This window comes from Ursus maritimus, unplaced genomic scaffold, assembly GCF_017311325.1.
Source record: "Ursus maritimus isolate PB19 unplaced genomic scaffold, ASM1731132v1 scaffold_25, whole genome shotgun sequence".
Classification (NCBI taxonomy): Eukaryota; Metazoa; Chordata; class Mammalia; order Carnivora; family Ursidae; genus Ursus; species Ursus maritimus.
The window spans coordinates 25,147,993-25,173,233 of record NW_024425008.1 but is presented as its reverse complement, the minus strand read 5'-3'; the positions used below and the strand labels follow the sequence as shown (position 1 = coordinate 25,173,233).

The 25,241-nt window shown below is 49.1% G+C and overlaps 1 protein-coding gene across 1 annotated transcript; it reads left to right on the top strand.

The window, feature by feature from the left end:
- The first annotated feature begins 486 nt into the window (after window positions 1–486).
- Window positions 487–6,144, top strand: LOC103670997. The gene is made up of 5 exons (XM_040641255.1): window positions 487–544; window positions 2,163–2,575; window positions 3,398–3,508; window positions 5,327–5,418; window positions 5,935–6,144. Exons 1-5 carry the CDS (start codon window positions 487–489, stop codon window positions 6,044–6,046), a joined length of 786 nt encoding a protein of 261 aa, XP_040497189.1. The 3' UTR covers window positions 6,047–6,144.
- Window positions 6,145–25,241: the final 19,097 nt, after the last annotated feature.

Genomic DNA, 25,241 nt, shown 5'->3' with positions numbered 1-25,241 from the left:
TGTCAACATAGGGCCAGGAAGACAAGGAGAGAGAGCAGGGAGGTGCACTGGAGGTGAGTTACTTTAGCCCAGGAGTGAGCGCCTCACTTCTGCTCCCAACCCATTGGCCAGAACTAGTCACATGGCTGCATGGACTTGCTGCAGGGCTAGAAGAGTAGGGGAGCAAGGGTAGTATTTGCTGAAGGAGGCTGCCTGGGCCACACAGAGAGAGGATAACCCCTTGGGAAACTGCCCATTGTTCTGAGGGGCAGGGCCTATTGTGTGTGTGTGTATGGGGATCTGGTGGGCAGGGGTGGGGAGGGAAATTGCAGGGGAATAAGCTGAGACCAGCCCTTAAGGGCCTTGCAAGTCATGTTACATGATGAGGAATTTGGACTTTAAGGAGGCAGAGAAGAATTTTACTAGGGCATAATAGAATTATATTGGCATTTTGGAAAGATTATCTTAGGAAGATCGGGCTTTCTGTGGAGACTGGATGGAGGCGGCATGAGTAGAGGACAGTTAGGAAGCTGTTGCATTGACCAGGTGAGAGATGATGCCCCAAGTAAGGAAGGGTCTGTGAGGGTGGCGGAGGTGGGCACATGCAACAATTATGTAGGATGTGGAATCCACAGTGGGGGCGAGGACAGGCAAGGTGCAGGGTGAAGCTCAGGTGTGTGGGTTTAGCCACTGGCTGGAGAGTGGATCTGTTCACCTGCTAAAAATAACAGGAGGAATAAGTTTAGGGGAAAGACATGTTCCGTTTGGGATTCATGGAATTTTAGGGGTCTAGAACATCTAAGGGGAGGAGTTCAGGGGGCATTGGGATCTGCATCTATGGCTCTGATGCTTAGGAGAGTCTGGCTCGTGATATCAACTTGGGAGTCTTGAATACATAGATGGTATTTGAAGTCATGACGATGGAATGTTGAGTAGCTCTTGAGTAGCTAAGAATCTAGTGTAAGCTGGGGGCCAGGCATACAAACAAATATTGGAATTCAAGGTGAATGGTATGACACAGAGGCAAGTACAAGGTTCAGTGGGGGCACAAAGCCGAGAAAGTCTGATGGAAGAGGGACCAGGGCTGCGTGGATCATGGAAGGGCAGTTTACATGGAGGGAACAGCATGTGCAAAGGCACAGAGATATAAAAGCAGCACTGTCCAGCCAAGAAAGTCCTTGGAGCATTTTCTAGAGCATTTCAGTGTGCTTGTCTGAGAGAGAAGAGAGTAGTAGCACTTGGAGCCTTTGACAAAACACCTGTCACCAACATGCAGGCAGTGCATGCTACGTGCAGGAGATTTGCACAGTTGAAGAGTCCATGATAAGGTGACATCTTTTTTTTTTTTTTTTTTTAGGATTTTATTTATTTGACAGAGAGAGGAAGAGCACAAGCAGGTGGAGCCACAGGCAGAGGGAGACGAAGAAACAGGCTTCCCACTGAGCAGGGAGCCCAAGGCAGGACTCAATCCCGGGATCAGGACCTGAGCCGAAGGCAGATGCTTAACCGACTGAGCCACCCAGGTGCCCCTAAGGTGACATCTTTTAAATTTTTTATCTTTTTTTTTTTTTTTTTTACCATAGGAGCTTTTAAGTATATTAAAAAAACAGAGAAAATAATACAAAGAACCCACGTGTATTCATCACCTAGCTTCAATAATTATTAACGTTCTGACAATCTTTGTTTATTTACTCATTTCTCTCTCTTTTTGATTGCCAGAGCACTATTTTTAACTTTCTACTATGGAGAAAGTAGACAGTGGGGTATAATAAACCCTCAGGCGCCCATCAGTGACTCCCAGGAAACTTCAGCGGGAGGTCATTCCCTCCTGGCCACGCCCCCGCCAGCCCGCTCCTCTCCCCTGGCAGCATTTCGTCTGCCAATACTTCAAATAATATATTTCTAATAGATAAAGACTTAAAAATACAACTGCCTTCTCATTATCACACCCAACAAAATGAACATGAATTCATAAGGGGGCATTTTGAAGACTTCGGGGCCGTGTCTGCCAGAAAACGCTATGACCGTGAGAAGTGCATTTCAGGTAGCAATTCCTTAACAAGACCACACCGGGCAAGCCAGGTGGAGAAGAAACTAGGGGGAATTTAGCCAGGAGAAGCTGTGGCGGGGGAGGGAGGACAAGAGGCCACTCAGCCCTCCTGGGTGTCCCTGGCAGGCATGAGGCCACCACCCAAAAGAGAGAAAGTGGCAGAAGAAGGGATGGAGAAAGGACCAGAGAGAGAAGGAGGTGGGTGGAAAGAGGCTGATATTGAGAAGGAAAAAGAAGAGTAAAAATAATCGCGAATACCCGCAGCGCGCCAGGTGTCAGTCAGGGGCACTGCCTCTGCCCCTCGCGGTTTCCAGGAGCGGGGCTCCCCCAAACCTGCCTGGCCTCTTGCTCAGCCCTTCAGTGAGTCACTCGGTGGAGCGAGGGCAGGGGCAGGTATGCAGGTTTGCGTGGATTGATAAGGAAGGAGCGTTTTGCCAAGGCCTGAGGGGCAGGGCTCAGCAGCGAGGGCGGGGCAGTCTCCAGCAGGGCGGTGGCAGGGCCGAGCAGGTGCCGGGCGGTGGCGTCTGCGGGGTGGCATCCGCCAAGGCAAGGAAGAAAGCAGGCCGCAGGAACGAAGGGGTTGGTCCTCGCGTGGGAGGGGTACTGCGGGGCACCGGTCTCCCCAGTCTTGGGTCTGCGCAGGGCTCCCCCGCCTGTGCCGAGGGTCTGGTAGAAACCGCGCCCCAGCGCCCTGCGGCCTCCCTGGCTGTGGCCGCCCGCGACCCTGCTAGGGGGCGGGAGCAGCACGGGGATGACCTGCGGAAGTAGCGGGTCCTGGGGTTTCGGGAAATCGGTGAATCGCGGGGAGACTGTGGAGCCCCCGGGGCGGGGGCGGGGACGGGGGCAGGGGCCGGCCTGGGGCGCAGGGCGCGGCTGCTGCGGGTGCGGTCCTGCCTGACTTCCTCCCAGCTGGAAACGCTGCGGGTGATATCAGCGGTGGAAAGGCGGTCATCGAGGCCCCAGAGTGCCTTCCTCGAGGGCTCTGGAGGAACTGGCGATGGGAGCTGACAAGACAGTACCCCGACTGAAGACTGCTCTGAGCGGCTCCAAGCCCCCACCCCCAGCGCCCCCAGATCCTGATGAAGTTCTGGGCCCTGCTCCCGCTCTCGCGGGCGGTGGTGGGGGGTGCTTCTTAGTTCCCTCTCAGCCAAACGCTTATCCTCCAATCTGGGGTGGAAGCGCACCAAGGAGACCAGGGACTCTGTTCCCCTCCCAGACGCCCCGGTAACTTAATGGCCAGTCTGCCTGTTGCCGCTGCCCTGAGCACTCATTGGCAGGGTGCTTCCTTCTGGGACGTCGTGGGATGGGGTGCAAGAGGCCTGCGGTCCACTGAGGACCCTGACATCTCTTTCTGCCCTTTCTTACTAGACAAGGCTTGGGCTGGAGGTGAGCCGCATCGATTGGAATCGGCACAAGGCTGGTGGCCACGTGAAGCCAGGGGACCGTCTCAGGGGCGTGGCTTCCCATCAGCTCTCGGAGGTTGGTGAGCACACCGCAAAGGGACAGAGACCAGAGACGGGATAAACCAGATCTGAGGACTTGTCTTCAGAGGGGAATAGAAATAACGAACACCTAGAACTCTCCTTATGGGCTGGGTGGGCACAGTTCCTACCACTGTCCCAATGCATCTCATGCATGTTCTAAACATGCACAATCTGATTCCACGACATTATTCCTGATTTTATAGATGGAGAATCTGAGCCACTAAGACATGACATCGCTTGGCCAAGATCACGCAGCTTCTGGGGCCAATGTTCTATTTTGCCTTTGTGAAGAAGAGGGAATATGGCACTGAGCTGTTCTGCAGCAAAAACAAGCTGATGTCAGGGATTCTTCCAGAAAAGCACATTTCAGGGCCATTGCTGAGATCACCACCCATTCAGCAAATGTCCCAAACACTGAATGCACTTCTGTGTCTCAGCCCGTGGCATAACTGATGTTCCTCATAATGACCTTCAACTACCCAGGAATGGTTAATTTATATTTTGCAAGCTCTGTTTAATCAGGCAGGGGGAGTGAGTGACAAGCTTTAACAAGATCTCTATCAAAACCAAATTACCAAAGTTAGACACTTAAATGAATTAACCCCTCTCTCTGAAAAGCTGGGCTGCTCTGGTAACCCCTTGTAGAGGAGCCTTCGCTTTAAACATTGCCCCTTCTAGAGGGGCTCTGCTCTTATGCTGCTGGTGTCCCCACTGCATCTAAGCATCAGGAATGAGCTGGGTCTCACCATTATGTCCCTGACAAGGACTCCCAGAAGATGGCGGGGATCACGTGGGGAAGTTCTCTTTCTTCCCCTGGCCCCAGTCTGAAATTCCCCAAACGCTTGGGGCCCTGCAATGCTGGGCAGCAGGCAGTGTCCCCAGCAGTGGTCCTGGCATCCTGCCCCCTTTACACAAAGCGATCACTGTTGCAGAAAATGAGGGTCCTGTGACCATTTGGCACCATCCCCTGCCTGGCATTTGCGTGGGAGAAGGAACTTTCTCTCTCCCTGACAATAGACTCTGATCACAAACCAGGCCCCTTTCAGAGAAACAGCTTTGCAGAGAATGACTTTGCCTAGAGGTAAGAACTGAGTGAGTGAACAGAAGTGGTTTCTCGCAGGAAGCCTGTTAATATCACTGAGAAATCAGCCGGCCCATGGAGGCCTCAGACAGCTTTCCGCGCGCCATCCTCATTGCCGCGCCGGCTCTCAGCCAGGCCTCTCTCCCTTTACCCTGATCGGCTCCTTGAATTCGTTTCCCACGGTGACATATCTGGTTCCCGGCCACTGTGACACCTGTGTCACCCTGTTGTTAGTGTTCTAGAATTCCAGCCTTACCTCTAAATGCAGGTGTAACAATCCTACCTTACAGAGAGCATCTCCCTGGGTGACTTTACTGAGAACTTAACATTGGTGTAAAACCATTAACCAAACTACAGGTTTTATTCGGATTCCCCCAGTTTTCCCACTCATGTCCTTTCTCTGTTTCAGGATAGTGTATCACACCATGCCTCCTGCGATCTGTGAAGGTTTGTTTCTCTGTTGTTCCTTATTTTTTCACGACCTTGACATTTTCAGGTATTTTATTGAGTGTCCCTCGATTTAGGCTTGCCTGAAGTTTTCTCATGGTTAGACCAGAGCTATGGATTTTCTGAAAGAATACCGCAGGGGTGAAGTGCCCTTGCTTTTCACGCTGTATCAGGAAGTACACGATATCAACATGACTAATTAGTGGTGAGGTTAACCTTGATCACATGGGTAAGGTGGCTTTGCCAGTTTTCGCCACTGTAAAATGACCATTTTCCCCTTTCTAGACTCTACGGATTGGAAGTGAATCACTAAGTCCAGCTCCTACTGCAAGGGAGGGAAATGAAACTCCACTCCCTGGAGGGGGGAGAATCTACAGGTATAATCTGAAATTCTTCTTCTTTTTTTTTTTTTTAAAGATTTTATTTATTTATTTAACAGAGATAGAGACAGCCAGCAAGAGAGGGAACACAAGCAGGGGGAGTGGGAGAGGAAGAAGCAGGCTCATAGCAGAGGAGCCTGATGTGGGGCTCGAACCCAGAACGCTGGGATCACGCCCTGAGCCAAAGGCAGATGCTTAACCGCTGTGCCACCCAGGCGCCCCTGAAATTCTTCTATACAGAAGACTTGTCTCATCTCCATGATTTCTTTATTTATTCACTTCTTTATTTATATCAGTATGGACTCAGAGATATTTATTTTATTATCTGAGTTATAATGCAATACTTTTTTAAATCGTTGCTCAAATTGTTCCAGCTTGGGTCATTGGGATCTCTCTCAGGTGCACTCCTGTGTCTTTTTCATGGGCTCCCATTTGTTTTTTCCATTATCTTACTTTCCGGCACTCTATGGTGCTGCACGCTCACCTGTCTTTTCCTTGCCTTTCTTTCTCCAGGGAGCCCTGGTTCCATTATTGGAAGATGGTCTTTGGAAACCAAGTTCTGAGTGCTGGGTGTGCTCTTTGCTACTGGGTCATTGCTCTCTGCCCTCTCAGTGCACACAGCTAGGAAGTGTCTGGATGTAGAGTGGCCAACATATGTGCACATATCTGTATTTTGACACCTGTCTCTAGATATCCTTAAATAAAAATGAGTTCACACCAGTACTTCCAACTCGAATTCGGCACCACTGGGCTTGTCCTGGCCTTCCGCCTTTCCTCATTGCCCTTCCTTTCGCGGACAGTGCCAAACCCGGCTCCTGCTGTCTACAATTTATACACTTACTTGTTCAACCTTACTTTGCATGTAGTTTCAGAATTGCTAATCCATATCCCTATGAAAGAAATTTTTCATGAGAATACAGCGTTTTTGTATAGTTCCTTCTGTTTTTAGCTTTACGGATTCCTGTCGAAACACTGTTTCCGAAAATTGCTTGGGTCAGCTCATCCCCCCCTTCTTGATGGGTGCAGCTTCGTATTTTCAAAGGATTTTCACGTGAGGCTTCACCTTTGATCAGTTCATTATTTTGCGCGAAGGAGGAAGAAACCGTGACATGTGGAGGAAGACTTGGTTGCCTCGCGATCATTTGGACTCATGAGTATACCTGGGAACTTTGGGCTTCGCTGGACCACGCCACCTTCCCTGGACCTGCTGTTCGCTGGGTGGGTCTGGGCTGCAGAGACGGCTGTGACATACAATGTCTAGTCAAAGGAGGAGGTGAAGTACAGCTGAGTATCTCTTCCTTGGGCAGGCAGGATTGTCAAATGTCAGGGAGAAGGAGACTTGGAGATCTCGTAGCTCAATTTCCCTTATAGATGGGGAAACTGAGGCTTAGAGAGGAGATGTGACTTGTTCAAGATGAACTAGCTGGTTCGAGCCATAAAGGGTGGGGGGGGGATAGGATTCAGGACTCTGCATTCCCATGTCTGTGCTCTTCTCACCACCCTGTGTGGGTTACAGGGCCAGAGGTCACAGGTCTGCAGAAAAAAAGCCCCTTTGAAATGGTTTAAACAGGTGGAAAAATTCACCCTCCTTTCCTGAATAGAGAGGTAGATCCAGGAACATTTCTTCATACCCTGTGCCATCTGAAATGGGGGGTGAGTGGATTAAGAAATGATTGATGCAAAGTTGGTCCCTGCATGTCACACAGTAGTGACCTCATTCAAAAGTGGCAACTTGAGGGATCTTGTGAATTCCAGAACTACCGTTTTTTTTTTTTTTAATCAGTGTCATGTTCTCTCTTAACCGTCATCCCCCTTAGTACCTAAAAAATTGAGATTAGTGTCTGTCTTGCCCAGGTCAGGGGGCTATTTTAAGACTCCTTACCTAATTGGAATGAAGAAATCAAACTTTTTTTTTTCTTTATTAACTGCTGATTTCCGAATCTCCAGCATCATACATAGCACACCATAGGAATTCAATAAATATGGGATGAATGAATTAAGGATCACGTGAGACGTTTCACGTAAAAGGACTGTTTTATCTCTGAAGCCTTATACAAATGTAAGGCATTGTTAATGGCGTTAGCTAATGCTCTGACCTTGGGCAAGTTGCCTAACCTCTCTGGACTTCAGCGTCCCAATCTGCATTATAAGATGCTCCAGGCTCATCTTGTATCCGTAATTAAACTAGATGATCTCTACGGTCCCTTTCAGATCTGTAATTCTGTAATTTCAGTGTTCACTGTTATTATAAAGAGTATTCTGAGAATTTCCAGATAGATTTAGGATATAAAAGTATCACAAACCATCATGTGATAAAAGTATCACAAAGCAAGGGTGACAAGTCGATTTCTTTTCCTGTGTGAATTCTAGTTGATTGGTAGTGGCTGCCTGGAAGGACTCTAGGTATAGGGTTATAGTGATTGATTAGTGATGTCTGTCATGGGTACAGAATACAAAGCAGTAGCAAGCATGCCAAATATCTACCATCTCCAACCTAGATGCTTAAAATAGCAGCTGCCCTAGAATTTCTGAGAGCAATGTTATTTTTCTTTGATTTTGCATGATAATGTAGACACCCCTTGGGTGAGGCCAGGGCTTCCTGGAGGTAAACCCAGAGCTCTACAGACTTGTAGTAAATCACCCTTCTCCCTTTCATTGTGTCTCTTTTTTATTTATCAGGCAAATAAGGACAATTAACATGATAGATTAATGATGGTTGAGAAGTGAAATCTAGACTCAGAATCGTTCTACCACCCTGAGACTCAAACAGATATATAGCCTCTGTTCTTGAGGAAATTGAGAATGTGGAATAATGTAAAAATTCTACATATAAACATGAACCCATTCATCCAGTAAATATAGGTTGAACACCTACAGTGTTCAGTCAAATGCATGCCACTGAAAACATAGATAATCTTTCCAGAAATAAAGCTTTTCCCTCTTCTCGTTTCTACTGACCGGTCATTATATGTGGGTCCGTGAGCTTTCTTTTTTCTTTCTTTCTTTTTTTTTTAAAGATTTTATTTATTTATTTGACAGAGATAGAGACAGTCAGTGAGAGAGGGAACACAAGCAGGGGGAGTGGGAGAGGAAGAAGCAGGCTCATAGCGGAGGAGCCTGATGTGGGGCTCGATCCTAGAACGCCGGGATCACGCCCTGAGCCGAAGGCAGACGCTTAACCACTGTGCCACCCAGGCGCCCCTGTGAGCTTTCTGAATGTAACCCGTGTTTCCCTCTTTCTACCCTCGTGGTGAGGAAATGATAAATTTTGGGTCTAACTCCCAGGATTCCTGAAGGAAATATACCAGTGAGGTGTCTTAAATCTCTCATTACAGATGGGGGATGCTACCCGGGCCAGGAGAGAACGTCCCAGCCCTCAGGTACCATCCTGTTGCTCAGCGTGCTTTTGAAGCCCAAGGATACTGTGACCATGAGGATGCTCCCATTCTTTCCTGTGCCTAGAAGTGTGGAGAGGCCCCTGCATGTCGGTTTGGGGGTCATGTATATTGCTTCCCACCTGTCATCACTTCATAGCTGTCCAGAAATGTGTCTCAGTGGAGGAGGGATGTAGGCAACCCCAGCCCCTCTTCTCCCTTCCGGGTGGTCTGCCTTTGCCATATAACATTGGCTTCTGGTTACCCTCCCTCAGGACGGGTCTTTCTCCACTGTCCAGGCAGTTCCTGAAAAGGCTGCGCTAACTGACTGAGTGATTACTTCAGGACTTGAAATAGCTTTTTTCCTGTCCCAGATATGACACAGTCACTTCCCCAATAGAGCCATCACTCCAAGAGGAACAGCACGTCCTTGTAATGAAGCCAAGAGGGTCACATGATCAGACAGCGGGGGGCAGGGAGGGGCCTCCTGAGACCTTGTTTCCCCTTAAGCTGTTGGCCCAGAGTTGTCTACAGAAGCCTATCTGTGACAGACCCTGGCAAGCCATCCCCAGCCTGCCCTCTTCTAGGGTTTCAGTCCAGAACAGTTTCTCCAAGGAATACGTGTTAGCGAATGAACAAACGTCCAGCGCGGCGATGGTGAGAACTTCTGTGGAGCATCTTCGGCGGCCCCATGCATGCATGTGGTTCTGCACTAGAAGAATCGAGGAATCCCCACGGCTTGTTACCCTCACCCCAGCAGCACCCCTCCAAGAAGATTGGACAGGCAGCCCATCTTGCTGATTGGGGAACTCTTGGCCTAGCTGGAGTAGAGAGTGTGAAGCAGGGGAAGGAAAGGTTTTCCTCAGGAGTCCGGGTCAGAAGGGAGAGAAAAGGTATCTATGAAGGATGAAGACCAGCCCAACCCCAGTCCCAGACCCCCGGACCTCGCAGACATGGTTGAGTTTTATTGCGAAGTTACCAGGCACTCCAGGGGGAAAATATGATTTAGGCAGCCATGCAGGAGCAAGGGTGAGAGAGCTGAGAAAGGTCTTCAAGAGGCCCAAAGCAGGGGAAAATTCGCTGAGTCAGAAGCCAACAAGAGGAACCCGAACCAGAGGAACTCAGTCAGTAGAGTCAGAGACAGCCTCACACTGGGAGAGAGAGGTGGGGTTTTTTTTTCCCTTTTTTTTGTTTTTTTCAACTCTTGCATTTCCGGGGTCATACAAATCTGTAGGAGACATAAAGTGATCTTACATTTATTTAGCTAAGCCTTCTAGTCAACTAAAAGCCACCTTTTGGGTGAACGGGAGAATCCCCAATCAGACTAGGAAAAACCTCCGGAATGCCAGGAACCTGGGCAGATTTTCCAGGGCCATCTGGTTTTGCTGCTCAACCCCTTCCCTTCTTTCCAAGAGTGAAATAGCAGATAAATCCAAAAGCTCCAGGGATGTTGACCTCTGGAAGAACTGAAGCTGGCTGCCGGCCAGAGGAGGCCACATAACTTCGATTCATACACGGGCTGTGCGGAAAGCCAGTCGGGGCGGCATCGGTTAGAGTGCACGGTTGCGGACCACAGAGTTCACGGTAGCTACTCTCAAGCGGGAAGGGATCTAGCTGAGGACGCTGGGAAGCTCGCAGAATTCTAACCAAAGCCAGAGGGGCAGGCTGCAGGCCGCAACGTCTACACACACCTCCCAGAGCCACGCCGTAGGATTGGGTGGGCGGGGAGTCACGGCTCCCGCCACCTCTAACCTGGCAAACCTGAGGTTCCGGCCACCTGTTGGACCCACCAGATGTGTGCCTGTCCTCCTGGTCCAAATCATGGTCTCAAGGGCGTGCATCTAAGTGGCAAAATCTAAGCCACATGTCTGTGCCCAGCAGCAAGGGAAGCTGGGAAATATCTACACACAGGCACACACATAGACACATGCACACACACAATGAATGAATGAATGAAGTGAATATCCTTAAAACATGAAGAAATTATGCAAAGCCTTTCAAGAAGTAAGGAATGATGGAGATTGGCTGCAAGGGCTCTGGGAGCTGTGGCCTGGGCTACTCAGGAAAAAGCAGTGTGAAAAAAGTGCCCCACAGTGTGGGTGAAGTGATGGATTCCCTGGCGGGCCTCCCTCAGTAGAATTATGCTCAGTTGGTCTTAGGCAAAATGGAGAAGTAAGAAATGCTCGTGTTCTAGATTCTTCACACAGCAGTCACCACCATTCATTTATTTTTAAGATCCTTCCAAAAAGAGATTTGAGTCACCAGGGTATTGTTTTGCATACTACAATACTAGTCCATTACGGGCCTTCTGAAAGACACTAAAAGTTCAACCCAAGGCTGCTGGTCTTCATGGGGAGCCAGCAAACATACATACTCACATTGACCTTATAGAAATCGCCGTGTTATGAAAAGCACCAAATGACTGGGGTGGACAATGGTAGTCAAGTTGCTCAGAGGAGAGCTGTGGTTTGGGTGGTCAGGACGGCTTTTTGTAGATGGCAGGACAGGAACTGGGCCTTGAATAATGGGTAGGATTTAGACAGAGTGCTGGAGTGTGGGCGTGAGGTGAGCGTTGCTCGGAGTAGGTGGGGCGTGTGTATGTCAACACAATCCATCGGAGGAGTGGTCGGTTATGAGCCTAGAAGCAGTGCAGGGATGAGTTGAAGAATTGTGGGAGATCACAGGAGAAACTTGAACTGGGACCATGTTTTGGAGAATCTTGATTGCCCCACGTATTAATCAGGACTACTTTTGTTTCCAGTGATAGAAATCCACTTCAAATTAACTTAAGAGAAAGGGAATTTATTGTTTCATCTCATTAAAAAGCCCAAGGCATGAGTTTGAGATACGGCTAGATCCGGGTGCTCAGCTGTTGTCAGGACTCAGCTCTGGGTTCATGTGTGTTGGTTTCACTTTCCAGCAGGCCTTCTCCATGTGGCGGTTCCTGGCAACTCCAGGCTTACATCATCCTGGTTCAGCAATCTCTTGCTCAATGTTTCTAGCAGGATTCTCAGAATTCTCAGGGCTGAGTCTTGTTGATTGGCTCTCCTGGGTCATGAGCAACCACTCCCTACCCCCATCAGAACTAGAACTCTGACCAGGGAAATATGGGGTCTCTCACTGACCAGTGACATGGCCCAAGAGGGCCCATGACCATGGGGAAGGATGGTGGCTATAGCAGATACTATTGGTGTCTCATCCTTATTCCCTCGGCCCTTCCCATTTTGGTGGATGTTGGCTCAATTTCCAGCTAACACCTGCTTCTCTTTGCCTAAGGGCTTTCCGTGACCACCAGAGCCCCACCTCCACACATTCAAGACCGGCCAGAAGTGCCAGGGAATGAACACTTCCTAAGAGCAGTCCTCTACCAATGACTAATGGAGTTGGTGCATACACACTCCAGCCCTCTTGTCTCTTGGGTGGAAAACTCTGAGGTTCTTGTTCCATAATGTTTCTCAGAGTTCCCCAGTGGGATTACATTTCAGTTGCCCAAGCAGTCACTTGAATGCTAGCGCGCTCTTTATTGAGTTCTTTCCCTTTCCCGCCTCACCTGCCTACTTCCCTGGGGTGTTTCCTGAGATCACCTCTGAAGGAAACCGCTCACCCTGGAATCTGCTCGCCCAGAGTCTGCTCTTGCAGGAACCCACACTAAGAGGTTCCCCAATGGAAAAGCAGAGTGCTGTTGCCAGAGTAAAGGGAAGTGGATTACCGGGTAGGTGGAAACAATAGATGTCAACCTCCCTTGGTCAAAAGATGGGGCCTCTTTCGTTTCCTTGCCTCTAATTTGTCTACTTCCTCTTAGGGACGGGAAGCCAGGTCCTTGAGGGAAAGGATCCAGCTTGCTCACTGTGGTGGTCCCAGAATCTGGTGCACAGCAGATGCTAAGACAATGTTTATTGTACTGAATTGAATTTTATAGGCAATGAACAGTGATAAAAGATTTTCCTGAATCCATGACTGGCAGAACGTGTTTTGTTTTTCCATTAGAATTAAATAAAGTCGAGACGGTGTGCAGTGTACGTTGGAGGGAGGGAATCCAAGGAGATGCATTTGGCAGCGGTCATGGTAGTTTGGGCTTGAGGTGGTGAGGGTCTCTGGCATAGAGCACCATGACTAGCACACGCTAGGTGCTCAATAAACGTTTGTTGAATGAATGAAGGCTAGCAGTTGTGTAGGGGTCCATGTCATTAAGCTGATACTCAGGAGTAAGTTGAACAGCTGAGGTTGGGCTGTGTGGTTGGACAGAAGGCTGAAATTCTTCAGGGTGTGGGACCCTGTGGGGAGTTAGGCTGTAGACTGAGCACTGCAGGCTGAGAGCCCTTAGTTTCAGGTTATTGCTGGGTATTCCCCAGCCCCGCTTTCTTTCCTCCTGGGCACATAGCTAGACTACATTCCCAGGCTCTCTTGCAATTGCGTGGGGCCACGGGTGAGTTCTGACCAATGGAATGTGGGTGAGAGTGCCGTATACCACCTCGAGGCTCGGCCCCTGAAGCGTTTCCTATGAGCAATCACACTCCCTCTTGCCTTTCATTTGCTGGCTGGATGCTGAGGATGCAGCGGGGGATCCCAAGGCCATAGGAGGTGACAGAGCCACTAGGGTGAGGGGCCCTGGGGCCCCGGATTGCTGTGTGGAGCAGAGTTCATCACCCATAGTCTCTCACTGGTCCGGAACAAGAGTGAGAAACACAGATACTGTGTGAAGCCGCTGAGATTTTGGATTGCTACAGAGTGCTCATTTGCTACCCTGTTACAAAATAACTCATTTGGAGAAAAAAAAAGATACAAACCAAAAACTCATTTGAAACTGGGGAGGGAGAGAGTGGAGGCCAGCATCACCAGTTAAGGCAGAGTCCTGGCTGTGATTTTCCTCGCACAAACTGAAAGCAGACAGACACGTCCACAGACGCAGGGGGTTGGGAGAGAGAGCTAATCATCAGGGAGGTTTTGGGCCCCTTCTAAGCCTGAAGGCTTTGGGGCAACAGGGGTATATATCCAAGTGGAAGTTCAATGGGACGTTGAAAAGAGGCCTGAGATTTGGCTAGAACCTATCCTGGCAGGAGCGCTCACTGAATCAGGAGAGGAGTGATTCCCCTGAGGAAGAGCTTGTGAAGGGAGAACGGCGTGGGGTCCCGGATGGAATCATGGCCACTTGCCAGAGGCAGCAGGTGGCAGGAGGAGCTGGTAGGGGTGTGGTCAGAAGGGCAGGAGATGCCTGTGGAGACGCACAAGCCAAGGATGGAGGAAGATGATAAAGAGATTATACCTCATATACCGAAGAGAGCTGGGAAGGGCCTTCCTTCTCCATGGACTGAGACGAAATGGGAGGAAGCTCGTGGTGTGGGAGCGGAAGCAGGAAGGTGCTAAGAAGAGAAGCCAACCATCTCGGAAACCCGGTAAGCTGCCTACACCAGGGTCAGCCGGCGAGTGTGCGGTGGGAGCGGAGTGACCCTGCTTGGCCCTGGCAGCTGAGCGGGTTGGGTGGAGACTCCCCAGGCATCCCTGGGAGTGGTTTGCCCCAGGAGACAGGGAGCCGGGAGTTGCTTTTTTATACAGGTGTCTGAGGTCGGGGCAGGAGAAGGACAAAGGACGGGTAGCGTTAGGTTCCTGTGAGCAGAAAGGGGCCAGGACTCAGCGAACTTGGGGTACAAGTGCTCACGTGACCTCCTCTGGTACACAGACTCTGGTCAGGTCCTGGAGGCCACGAGTTAGACATTAGTTACATGAGGCCATGTACGTAACACTGTGCACTAGCCGTATGGGTTCGGGCATGTATGATCTTACTAAGCCTCAGTTTCTTCATCCATAAAATGGGGCTTAAATAATTCCAGGTTCTCCGGGGGAAATCAGGGAACTCTTCTTGAAAATAGCGTGAATAGAATCTAGGGGCAAAACCAGCTGATGTTCTTAAGGGTTAGTGCCTTTCCAGAAGGGTAAGGGTCTCTGGTTCTCTGGTATGTTTTCCTGTTCCTCTAGGACAGGGATGTATTAGTGCTCTTCGGATCTCAGCTTCTTGGGTAGGAGCTGGAAAACCTCCCACCTCACAGCTGCGGCCACCTTGGCACCAGAGAGGTTAAAAGGTCAAGGGTCATGTCCACAGTGAGAGGCACGGCGGGGCCTGGAGTCTGCAGCAAACATTTTGAGGCCACACCGCAGACGAGAACATGGGCTCACAGAGCTGAAGAAACTTTCCCAGTCAAGGGCACAGTCAATACGCGCCAGATCAAGAACTTGATCCAGACGGTTTGGTTTTGAGACTTCTAAAGACTGACCATCCTGGGGAAACAGAGGCAGCACCTGGGCGACACTGGCTCTTGGGGGAGGAGCCTCCCCCCCCCCCCAAAAAAAAACGCATAGGGGATTGCTATGTTGGTTTGAGGCATCTGGAAACAATCTTCAAGGGGCAGCCCTTTAGGACAGTCAATGACTCCTTTGCAGCTGGTGAGGCAGGAAGGGGCTTCTGGGAAGTTCATTCAAACTATACCAAACCCTCTTTCCCGTGAGGGACGGGTCATGATAACCCCCCTTCTCCTCCCCTTCCCCTCTCCTCCCACTCTGTGTTAAGGCTCAGCTACTAGTTGTAGAGAGGGTCCCACTCTAGACTCAGCCCGCTTACCTTTGGATATGCTGCTGGTTATTGTTCTGTGGCCTCAGGGAGGCCTTACCTGATAACCCAGCCTAGAGGGAAGCCTCTCATTCCCTCACCCTGCTTTATTCTTCCCATGGTACACGACGTGTATTGTTTTCTGTATTATCTGCCTCCCTGAATGGGATGGAGGTTCCGGAGGAGCAGGGTTTTATCTTGATCAGTCGTATCCCTAGTGCCTAGAACAGTACTGGGCACACCGCAACTGCTAATAGATATTTGTGGAATGCATGCCTGTGTCCCAAGCGCTGAGCTAAGTTCTGCCCATGCATTAGCTCATTGAATCCTCAGAGGCCTAGGGTTTGCCCACACTGAGCCCTGGAACCAATTTCAGGAGCTAGCCAAGTAGATATGTCCCCTTACACCCCTCCTGGCACCCTCCTAGCAGGACCTAGGTGTCAGGAGCCCTGAGGCTGGACCAAGCCGACTTCCCAGGCTGTGAAATTCACAAGGCCAGGAGTTCAGTGGGATTCTACCCTGGCTGTGTTAATGGTACCATCTGATCCCAGCACCTCTCTTGGTGTGAAAGTCTTTAAGGGTACAGGACAATCACAGCTCCCAGAACCTTCTTTCCAGAAATTAGCAACAGACCAAAGAGGAGAGAACCATCCATGGGTGAGTTGGGGGGAACTTCTGCCCCTGCTCCCTGTTGACCGCAGGGAGGGTGATCTCAGGACATTGGGTGGGGGGAGAGCTTGGAGTGGATAAAGGGAAGTTTTTTGGCCACCTCCTCTTCTCCTCGACTCTTGCTGCTGCCCTCCACTGCCTTGGGCGCAGGGGGAATGAGAGCTTTGGCCTGGCCAGAAGTTGCCCCAAGAAGAACTGGAGTGAACTGGCCAGCCCTTAGCTAGCGAGGGGCTCCTTTCTTAGGCTGGGCCTTTTCAGAAAATGGGAAATTCCACTATGTCACACCCTGAGAGCTGATGGTTTAGTCCTACCCCCCCTACTATATGATGTATTTAGAGAGCTTTGGAGGCAAACAGCCTTGGGTGGCTCACAAGATTTCTGGGATGAATGTTTACAGTTCTGGGAAGAAAAGGCTGACCTGCCATGCAAAGTCGTCCTCTTTCCACTTCCTTCTCAGTTTTGACTGTAGTGGTCTCCTTTTGTCTGGCTGGATCCTCCCCATTCAGTATTTAAAATAAACTCCCTCTCACTCAAAGGCTACTTGCTCTTTGATTAATTAACAAACATACAACAAATATTTATTGAAGACTTCTTGGATGTGAAGCTATGCCCACAACAGTGGATAAGACAGATAAAACTCTGGCCTTCGTGGGGTTTCTAATCCAGGACAGAGGCATTTTTCAGCCCCTGATGGAGGCCTAGTTCTGTATTCGTAGCATATCCTGGTATGGCCTGGTGTGCGGCAGAAACACATCCTTAACTTATTAGAATTGTAAAAACGTAACCCAGTCATGCAGAGCACCCCCACCCCGACCCCACACACCATCCATACCACCTCACAGCTCTCCTCTCTTCCTATTTAATCCCGGAGGCTGCCTTTAGCTTCCACGAACACCAGGACTCAGGAGGGGCTTTTTCTGACTGTGCGGCCAACACCACAGCAGGCAAACATTCTTAGGGGCTGCCCAGGGCCAGCTGCTCCAAGAGGGTGGAAGCTGGAGGAAAGATCTGTCCTCACCCTCCTCTGGGCTTGCTGTCTGGGCCTCAGGAGTACAGAGCGGGCAGGTGAGAAAAGGGAGAATCATCAGGCTCAGCGAACACTTTGAGCCCCTCCTGCAGTGGGGTGAACATCACGCCGCGAATTTGCTGTGTGGTTTGGACAAGCTTCCCGAGTTTTCTGCCTTTTGTTATGATACCATCAGCTGTTCCCTCATAGTTTCAGGGTAAGAACAACCCTCTGTTTATCCTCGGCAGCACGAAACTCTGTGGTTTTGTGTACACAGGAGGCCACCAAATGTCTGGAGAAGGAGGAGTGAGGTGAGAGAGTGCAGAGACCTTTGCCTGAGTGGCAAGGATTCCCTTCTTGCCTGAGAAACTGGTCAGAGGTTCCGAGCCTCGGGTCTGTGCTCCGGGGCCTGCATGGACACGATGACAGCCTAAAGTGACCCTGGGGCTGGTTAAGAGGCAAACTCCTGGGCGTTCAGCATGGAGAACTCTTTGACATGGGCCTCCCCCCAACCCCCCACCGCCCCCCCACCGCCCTTTCCCAGAGCAGCAGACTGAGTTTCAGAGAGGGTGAGTGTGACCAACTTAGCCTTGGTCACACAGTCAGTGGAAGAGCTGGTCTGGAATTGGGGATGCCGGTCCCTTCATTCGCAGCTCTTCCACCCCCATTTTATATGTAACCCATCAATAGTAATTTAACATCATACAGAGAAATGCCTGCATTTTCATGATCAAAAGTACGAGCAGTATTTTTTTGGTAAGAGGTTTAAATATTCCCAGGAGCCCAAAAAGAAAAGAATACAACTTTCCCCACTGCCTGTATCACTTCCCTGGAGAGACATTACGACCCCATAGAAATGTCACTGTAACAGAACTTGAACCTGTTGTACCGAACAGCGTTTTAACACCTGTTCCAACCCCCACATATTGGAACTCTTGGGGAGGTGCATGTGGTCATCCGTGTGGATACGCATGTGCCCACATGTACTCAGGATAAAGGGATTTTTGTCGTAATATTTTTTGTTGCATCGGTATCTCCAGGGAATTTCTGGAAGAACTCGTTTCTTCTAGAAGTGCCCATTTTTGGAAGAATCTGTCCTTCTTTAGGTGCTCAGGCCTTATTCATTGCCAGTGGTGGTCAGTGTTCCCAAGCTTTGCTTTTTGCATGTGTAGGCGACACTGGGTAGAAAGTGTCCAACTTTCTATACCAGAAGTTCAATTATAAAGTGGTTATGGGAACTGGGAATACATTTTCTCATTAAAACCAACATTATATATGGCTATGTGGTTTAGTTAATCCTTGAAAGTTGTTTAACTTCATATATAGTTGAAATGCTGCCCATTTGGAATTAGTGTAAGTATGAAACACTGCCTTTTCACCATCAGGGCTTAAACAGAAAAACTATAAAACCAAATAAGAATTCCTTTTTAATTATCATGAATGTTGGTGGTAGGGGTGAGCAGTTTTCTTAGGCGTGGAGGCAGATGAAGACTTTGAGAATTCGGGATGGGACTTTTAGATATTCTGAGGACTTTGAGAGTGATGGTCCTGGTTTTTTAATATGGTTAATTTGACTCTTAGACTATGGCTTTCTCTTCCTTCTCTAAGGCATTGTTAGACCCACTGTTTCAGTTAATCAGACGTGATTAGGGCTTTGCTGACAAATGGAATAAAGTGAAGGAGAGAAAGAGAGAAACATTTTCCCTCTTGAGATCACTAGGTAGGAGTTGGAAGAAAGTAGGTAGATGAACTTCCTGTGTATGTGAGCAGGGACACCCTACGGTGTGTGGATCCCCTGGCACTGATTTTTTTGGGGGAAGGGGAGCAGGAGAGAGCTAATACACAGCCCACTCACATGGCTCAAGCTCAAGGGTCAGTGGTAGCCCAGAGCCGTGAACTCTCCCGGTGTCTGATGTGAGTCACTCCAAATCAGCATGTCAGCACCATTCTGGCAGCCCCATCCCATGCGGTTCCATGAAGGAAATATCCTGCTAGACAGCAGGAGTGATCCACTTTCCCTGATGCCATCCCGAAAGGTGAACCCAGCCAGAACCCCAGAACAACTCTATAGACATGAAGGCTGGAGCCCTTTGGGACATCTGGTCACCATGATACATTCAGGGAGTGGGGAGAAGACAGGGGAGGGGGTGGATAGAAGGATTAGAGAGCATCCCAGAGGGAAGATACAAGATCTGGGGCAACAGAGGGGGACTTAGAAAATTTCGAGTGGGGCATAGCTGCACTTGCCTAAAGGCAGTACTGCTTGAGAAGCTATCCTGAGATGGGCCCAAATAGACTTTGAATGGCAAAGAAAGAAAAGGGGAGAAACTGGCATTTCAAGTCTTCCAAGTAAGAGAAGAAAGGGGACGGTGGGATGAGGTGTGGTCAGTCCCATGCACTGTCTGCCAGCAACATTGACCCTACCCCTGGCTTGGCTCAAGTTAAAGCAAATAGAATGATGTTTAACTGACATCACGAGTGCTCGTCAGGGAGAAAGCAACCACAAACACACTGTGCTTGTAAATGCTTGGGTTGGAGAAATAAGGTTTGATCAGGATGGCCCGAAGGTCATAAAGTCTATAGATTGTTTTTGTTCTTAAAATCTATCCACAAGTCACACCAGCTGTGGATCTGAACCACACGATTTTGGTCGACAGTGGAAATGCTTTTAACAAATTCAGGTTTCTTAAGAAGCCATCGGCCTACACTGAGGGGTGTTTTAAGAGACAAAATTGTGGAACTCCTGGCCACCTTTATGGTAAGAATGTTGTATTCTTTATAACGATCAATGGAAGAAATTTCTCTTAGGTCTTGTTCTAGGCATAGTTATTTTTCTCCTAAATACCTGGATTTTATTTTATGGATACTCGGAATCATATAACTGGCATGTCTCCTTGCTTATTGCTTATGTTAAAATTTGAAGCGATGGTGAGCAAGTGTACAGACCCTTATAACCCGCAGAACTAAAATCTCACTGTTTGCATCTTCGTCTTCTTTTTCTTGTTTCCTTTTTTCTTTAATTTCCTTGTGTATCTATTGTTTTGCCTTCATCATCATGCATGTATTTTTAAAAGCTCATCTCAGATTATTTTGGGAACAAGGTGGTTAAGGAGATACAAAGGTGGCGAAGGGCACCAGCTCACCCGGGTCCATTTGCTGACTGTGGTTGGGTGGCCTGGACAACGGGCTATTCATAAGTACAGGAAACTTGCAAGACTGATGTGAGAAACTCTGGAAGTACCTGCACTATTTATAGTTGCATTTTTAAACAAATTCTTGAATCTGAGCAGTGACTATGTGCCATTCTAACTGGAAAGGTAATTATCAAATTCCTTAGTAGTCACTGGGCCATAGAGCAGAAGTACCTCCACTCAGGGGAGCGAGAGACTGGCGAGTTCTTTCATCCAAGCAGCGCTGTTTTCTTTTTAAGGTTAATTCCATTCAAAGATCAAAGTCCAAATACTTAATCAAACCCACTGATTTTGCAAATCCTCGGCCTATCTTGGGCTAGATTGGCAATCACCGAGTAGTGAGGAAAGCAATGTGAAATGGGACCAGGCCCTTAAAAAACATGTTGGGTGTTGAACTGTTTTTCTTTCTTTCCTAGTTAGCACTCAACACTGAACCCTGTTGCTCTTCAAGTTATCTTTCTTCTCGACCGGGAAAAGAAACAAGCTGAAGCTAGAAATGATTTGAATGGGTCAAAGAAGGGTGTTTATTTTCTAAATACAGCTGACCCTTGAACAGCATAGGTTTGAACTGTACAGGTCCACCTATATGTGTGGTTTTTTTTTCAGATACAGTACACGACTATAAATGTATTTTCTCTTCCTTATGATTTTCTTAATAACATTTTCTTTTCTCCAGCTTACTTTATTATAAGGACACAGTATATAATACATATAACATACTAAATATGGGCCAATGAACTGTTCATGTTATTAATAGGGTGTCCAGTCAACAGTAGGCTATCAGTAATTAAGTTTTGGGGGAGTCCAAAGTTATACACTGATTTAAAAAAAAAAATATATATATATATACACTGATTTTTGACTGTGTGGGGAGTGGTCACCCTAACACCCATGTTGTCCAAGGGTCAACTGTACTTTCTCAGTTGAAGTATTGCTTCCATTTCTCTCGGTCTCTTCTGGTCACAGGAGGGAATGGTAAGGAGCCTACCTGTTCACAGATGGCACAAGTACTGGGTACAGCTCAGTGTCCTGGGGGTGGGCAGAACACAGGTGTCATTTGGGGAAGAGATTCAGTCTTCTAGGGCTTGCTTCTCTACAGGACAACCAGAGGCCAAATTGGGGAAAAGGAAAAAGATTGGTCCTCATTCCTTTGGCCCCTTTTCCCTTGGGAGTGATTTTTGACTCTCACCTGCTTTGAATCGAGGGTGTCAAGGAGATTTTCTGGTACAAGTATTAACGGTGCAGAAAATTGGCTTAGAGTATGGTGGGGAATTGGAAAAGGAAAGAATCAAGTCTGCTGTGTTCTTAAAGAAAAGACTGAGGGGCACCTGGCTGGCTTAGGTGTCTGCCTTCAGCTTGGGTCATGATCCAGGGTCCTGGGATCGAGCCCTGAGTTGGGCTCCCTGCTTGGTGGGGAATCTGCTTCTCCCTCTTTCCCTGCAGTCTCTCCCTCAAATGAATAAAATCTTAAAAGAAAAGAGAAGACTTGGGAAAAATTTGCAACTTGTAAATTTCAAAAGACCATCTTCTTTCCAGTGTTTTCTTTATGAGATACAGATATAATAAATACTCATTTGTACACATTTGCCCTAAGAAAAGATCTCTGAGGGGCTCCTGGGTGGCTCAGTTGGTTGAGTGACACTTGATTGCAGCTCAGGTCATGATCTCAAGGGTTGTGAGATGGAGCCCCACACTGGGCTCCCCATTCAGCGGGGCGTCTGCTTGAAGATTCTCTCCCTTTGCCCGTTTCCTCATTAATGTGCACGGGCATGCTCTCTTTTTCTAAAATAAATAAATCTTTAAAAAAAAAAAAGAAAAGGCCCTCCAAAATGCGTAGTGGTGGGACTCCAGGAGATTGTTTTTCTCTTGTTTGGATCTAAGGTCCGATCTCCCCACAATAGGTGTGCGTGACCATATGGTTGGATGCTAAGTGGGGGCAGGTTCTCGAGTCAGTATGTAAAGAGGAAAGTCGTGTCCAGGAAAATCACCCCAGAAGATAACTCCCCACTGAAATAGGATGGACACGGCCTGGAGCATCCCACGCTACCTGCCTTGCATCGAGGGGGCCAAGATGCGCGAAAAGATGCACTGTTTATATACCAGAACCCAGGTAAGGTGCCAAGCGGTGCTCCGCTTTGTGAGAGCTGAAGCCGGTCACGGAGGAAATCTCTGCCATCCTGCTCCTCAGCCTGTGGAACCCATCCCCACCGAGTGCAACGGGGCCTCCGGAAGCGTCTTATTCTTCAAATTGCTCTCTCTCTCTCTCTCTCTCTTCCCGGAATGCGGTGTGAGGGCTCATCTTGAAGCTGGGTTTGCAAGACAAACCGTTATAATCGCTTAGATTGCATCTTGTAGAGCAACAAAACCAGCGTTTTATTTTAAGGTGGACTTATTTAATTAATTAAATGTAATGTATCACAGTCTAATGCGAATTTATTCCCACGTCACCTAAGATTGGTAGGAATGGAGGAGGGCCAGTTATAAAAGCAGGACTTTTTAGGAGGGCGATGAGGGTGCCTGCCCACATTTGCTCCGAAGCCCAGCCTGGAAGTTCTGGGTGCTTGCGGCAAAAGTCTTCTGTGAGGCTGGCTCTTAGCCACGGGTCACTTTCCTAATTGGGGTCCTGCTCTGGTTAGGTTGGGGTGGAGGACGGGAAGAGAGAGAGGTTGGAGGCATGGAACGGAATCCTTTCTCTGTTCCCCTGCCCTTCACTCCCTCATCCCCAAATAGAAACAGGGGTCGCCAAGACTGGTCTGCCACTGAGAGGTGTCTGGGGGCCCAGCAGAGGGAACATTCACCCCAAACCCCACACACACTTATTGAGCATCTGTGAGCTGTGGGGCGTCTGGGACAAGCATCGAGTCTTCTTGGGGGCAGCCTATATAGCTTCCTTCTCCCCACAAAGGCAGAAACAAGGTGAGGGAGATGACACACGGTGGCTGCTCGGGCCCTCTCATTCAGTGACTTGTCCAGCCTTGCTGAGCAGGTGGAACAGGTCAGCGAGGTTAAGACGTGGGTTTTGGAGCCAGACAGACCCGGGTTCAGATCCCACTTCTGGTACTTGTGAGCTGCATGATGTTGGACAAGTTATTCGGCCTTTCTGAGTTTCAGGCAAGTTATGGAAACAGTCTGTTAATGGGAATGATACTTAAAGAAGCACCTGCTGTGGGTAAGTACCAACGTTCTCTGCCCAAGAAACTTACGGGCTATGGGAAAGACTGATATTTGTATTTGGAAGGACAAACCACGGTGAGTGCTCCAAAGGGAAAGAGAAGAATCCTACGAGACTGTGCAGCCTTTGCCCTAGTTTGGGTCTTTATGGGGAGAGGGTTTGAAGGGAGGGCTCTCTTAAGAACTGCCATTGAAGTTGAGAACTGTGAGATGAGAAGGTTGCTAGTCAGAAAAGTGAGGGAGAGAACGTTCCAGCAGGGTATAAAGCATCTGTCTAAATAAAATCTTTTAAAAAAGGGGGGGGGGCGCCTGGGTGGCACAGCGGTTAAGCGTCTGCCTTCGGCTCAGGGCGTGATCCTGGCGTTATGGGATCGAGCCCCACATCAGGCTCTTCCGCTATGAGCCTGCTTCTTCCTCTCCCACTCCCCCTGCTTGTGTTCCCTCTCTCGCTAGCTGTCTCTATCTCTGTCGAATAAATAAATAAAATCTTAAAAAAAAAAAAAAAGCATCTGTCCCACCTCCAGCTGATGGCACCCCCCTGCCACTCCCCCTGGAGCAGAAGATGCCCTTCTTAGTGAAAAAGAAATTTGCCGAGCCTCTGAGGAAAATCCTGTCACTGCCCAGAGCCTCCCAGAGAGACAATTCTGTGGCTCGAACCCTCTGTGTCCCACCTCACAGGATGTGTAGGGCTGGTGGTCCTCAAATGGCAGCCCCACACCTTCCCAGCTATTTTCACCTCCCTGAGAGCATGTCTCCAGTGAGGCTGGGCTCCCAAGCTGGGCGCCCGCCAGTCAGTCTGGCCAGGGAAGGAACTATTTTGGGAATTTTTATGATGGAACAATATTTTTTTGGTAAACAAATGGAAAGCTGTTAAACAGGGAGGCTCACCCCCAGCTCCTGGTTCACCTTTCTCCATGCGGGGGTGCCACAGAGGCAGCACTGTCCAGTGGGGACAGGGTCCCCAGGGCTGCCCACCTTCCATGCACACCCCATCAATTCTCTCAGGACACACATCTGCAGAAACTGGGAGGCTGCCCCCTCCCCACGCCCTGCTTGGGTACCTTGCGGGGGGGAAAAAAGCCTTTAGTGCAGTTGGGGGTCGTAGGGGCCAGGTCTGATTAACCCCTTAGGGCTTGAGGGTGGTCTGGACTCAGAATGTGAGCTCTCACAGGCACCTGAGGGAACATCTGCCACTCCTTCCCATCCCCCTCTACAGGGAGGGCACCAAGGCTCAGAGAGGGAAGGCCCGTTTCCCAAGGTCACAGAGCTCTTCTACAGCAAATAAGGTTGGAATCCAGGTACCAGACTCCTCCTCCTCCTCTCTTTCTTCAGGAACAGTAAGCCTGGCCGGGGGTCAAGAAGAGGCAAGAGTGGGCTGTGAGCTTGGTATTTTGCAGGGAGCCTACAAACTACCCTCTCAAGGTCAATCCTGAATACCAAGTTCCCCAACACCGACCCCACCTTCAATCTCAGCTGGAAGAGAACTCTCTTTACTTCTGAGGACCTGTCCTTGCTCCTGGCCCTGCCCTGCCCTGGCTGGGCTTCTCCAGGGGCACTGGCCTCTAATTGGCTGCTGCAGTGGCTGGGAGTTTGTGACCCAGGACCCCTCTCATTGGTGCTGGGACCACCCCTGCCTAATAAGCGTTATTCCTCCAGCAATTATATCGCCTCTTATTCTCTCTACAGCTGCCTGGGCCGCGTTTTCGCAGACTGGGCTACTGTCATTTTTTAATGTTTGAGTCGAGAAAAGTTAATTGGGGTCCCCACTGAAAATAGAACGAATGCATTACCTTCTCCTTACTCACAGA

Bases quoted from the DNA above. Each gene is read 5' to 3' on its own strand.
- LOC103670997 (XM_040641255.1), top strand. From the start codon at position 487: ATGAGTAGAGGACAGTTAGGAAGCTGTTGCATTGACCAGGTGAGAGAT. The intron at 545-2,162 runs GTAAGGAAGGGT...GGCAGGCATGAG, and splicing joins GGTGAGAGATGATGCCCCAA to GCCACCACCCAAAAGAGAGA. The intron at 5,419-5,934 runs GTATAATCTGAA...TTCTTTCTCCAG, and splicing joins GGAGGGGGGAGAATCTACAG to GGAGCCCTGGTTCCATTATT.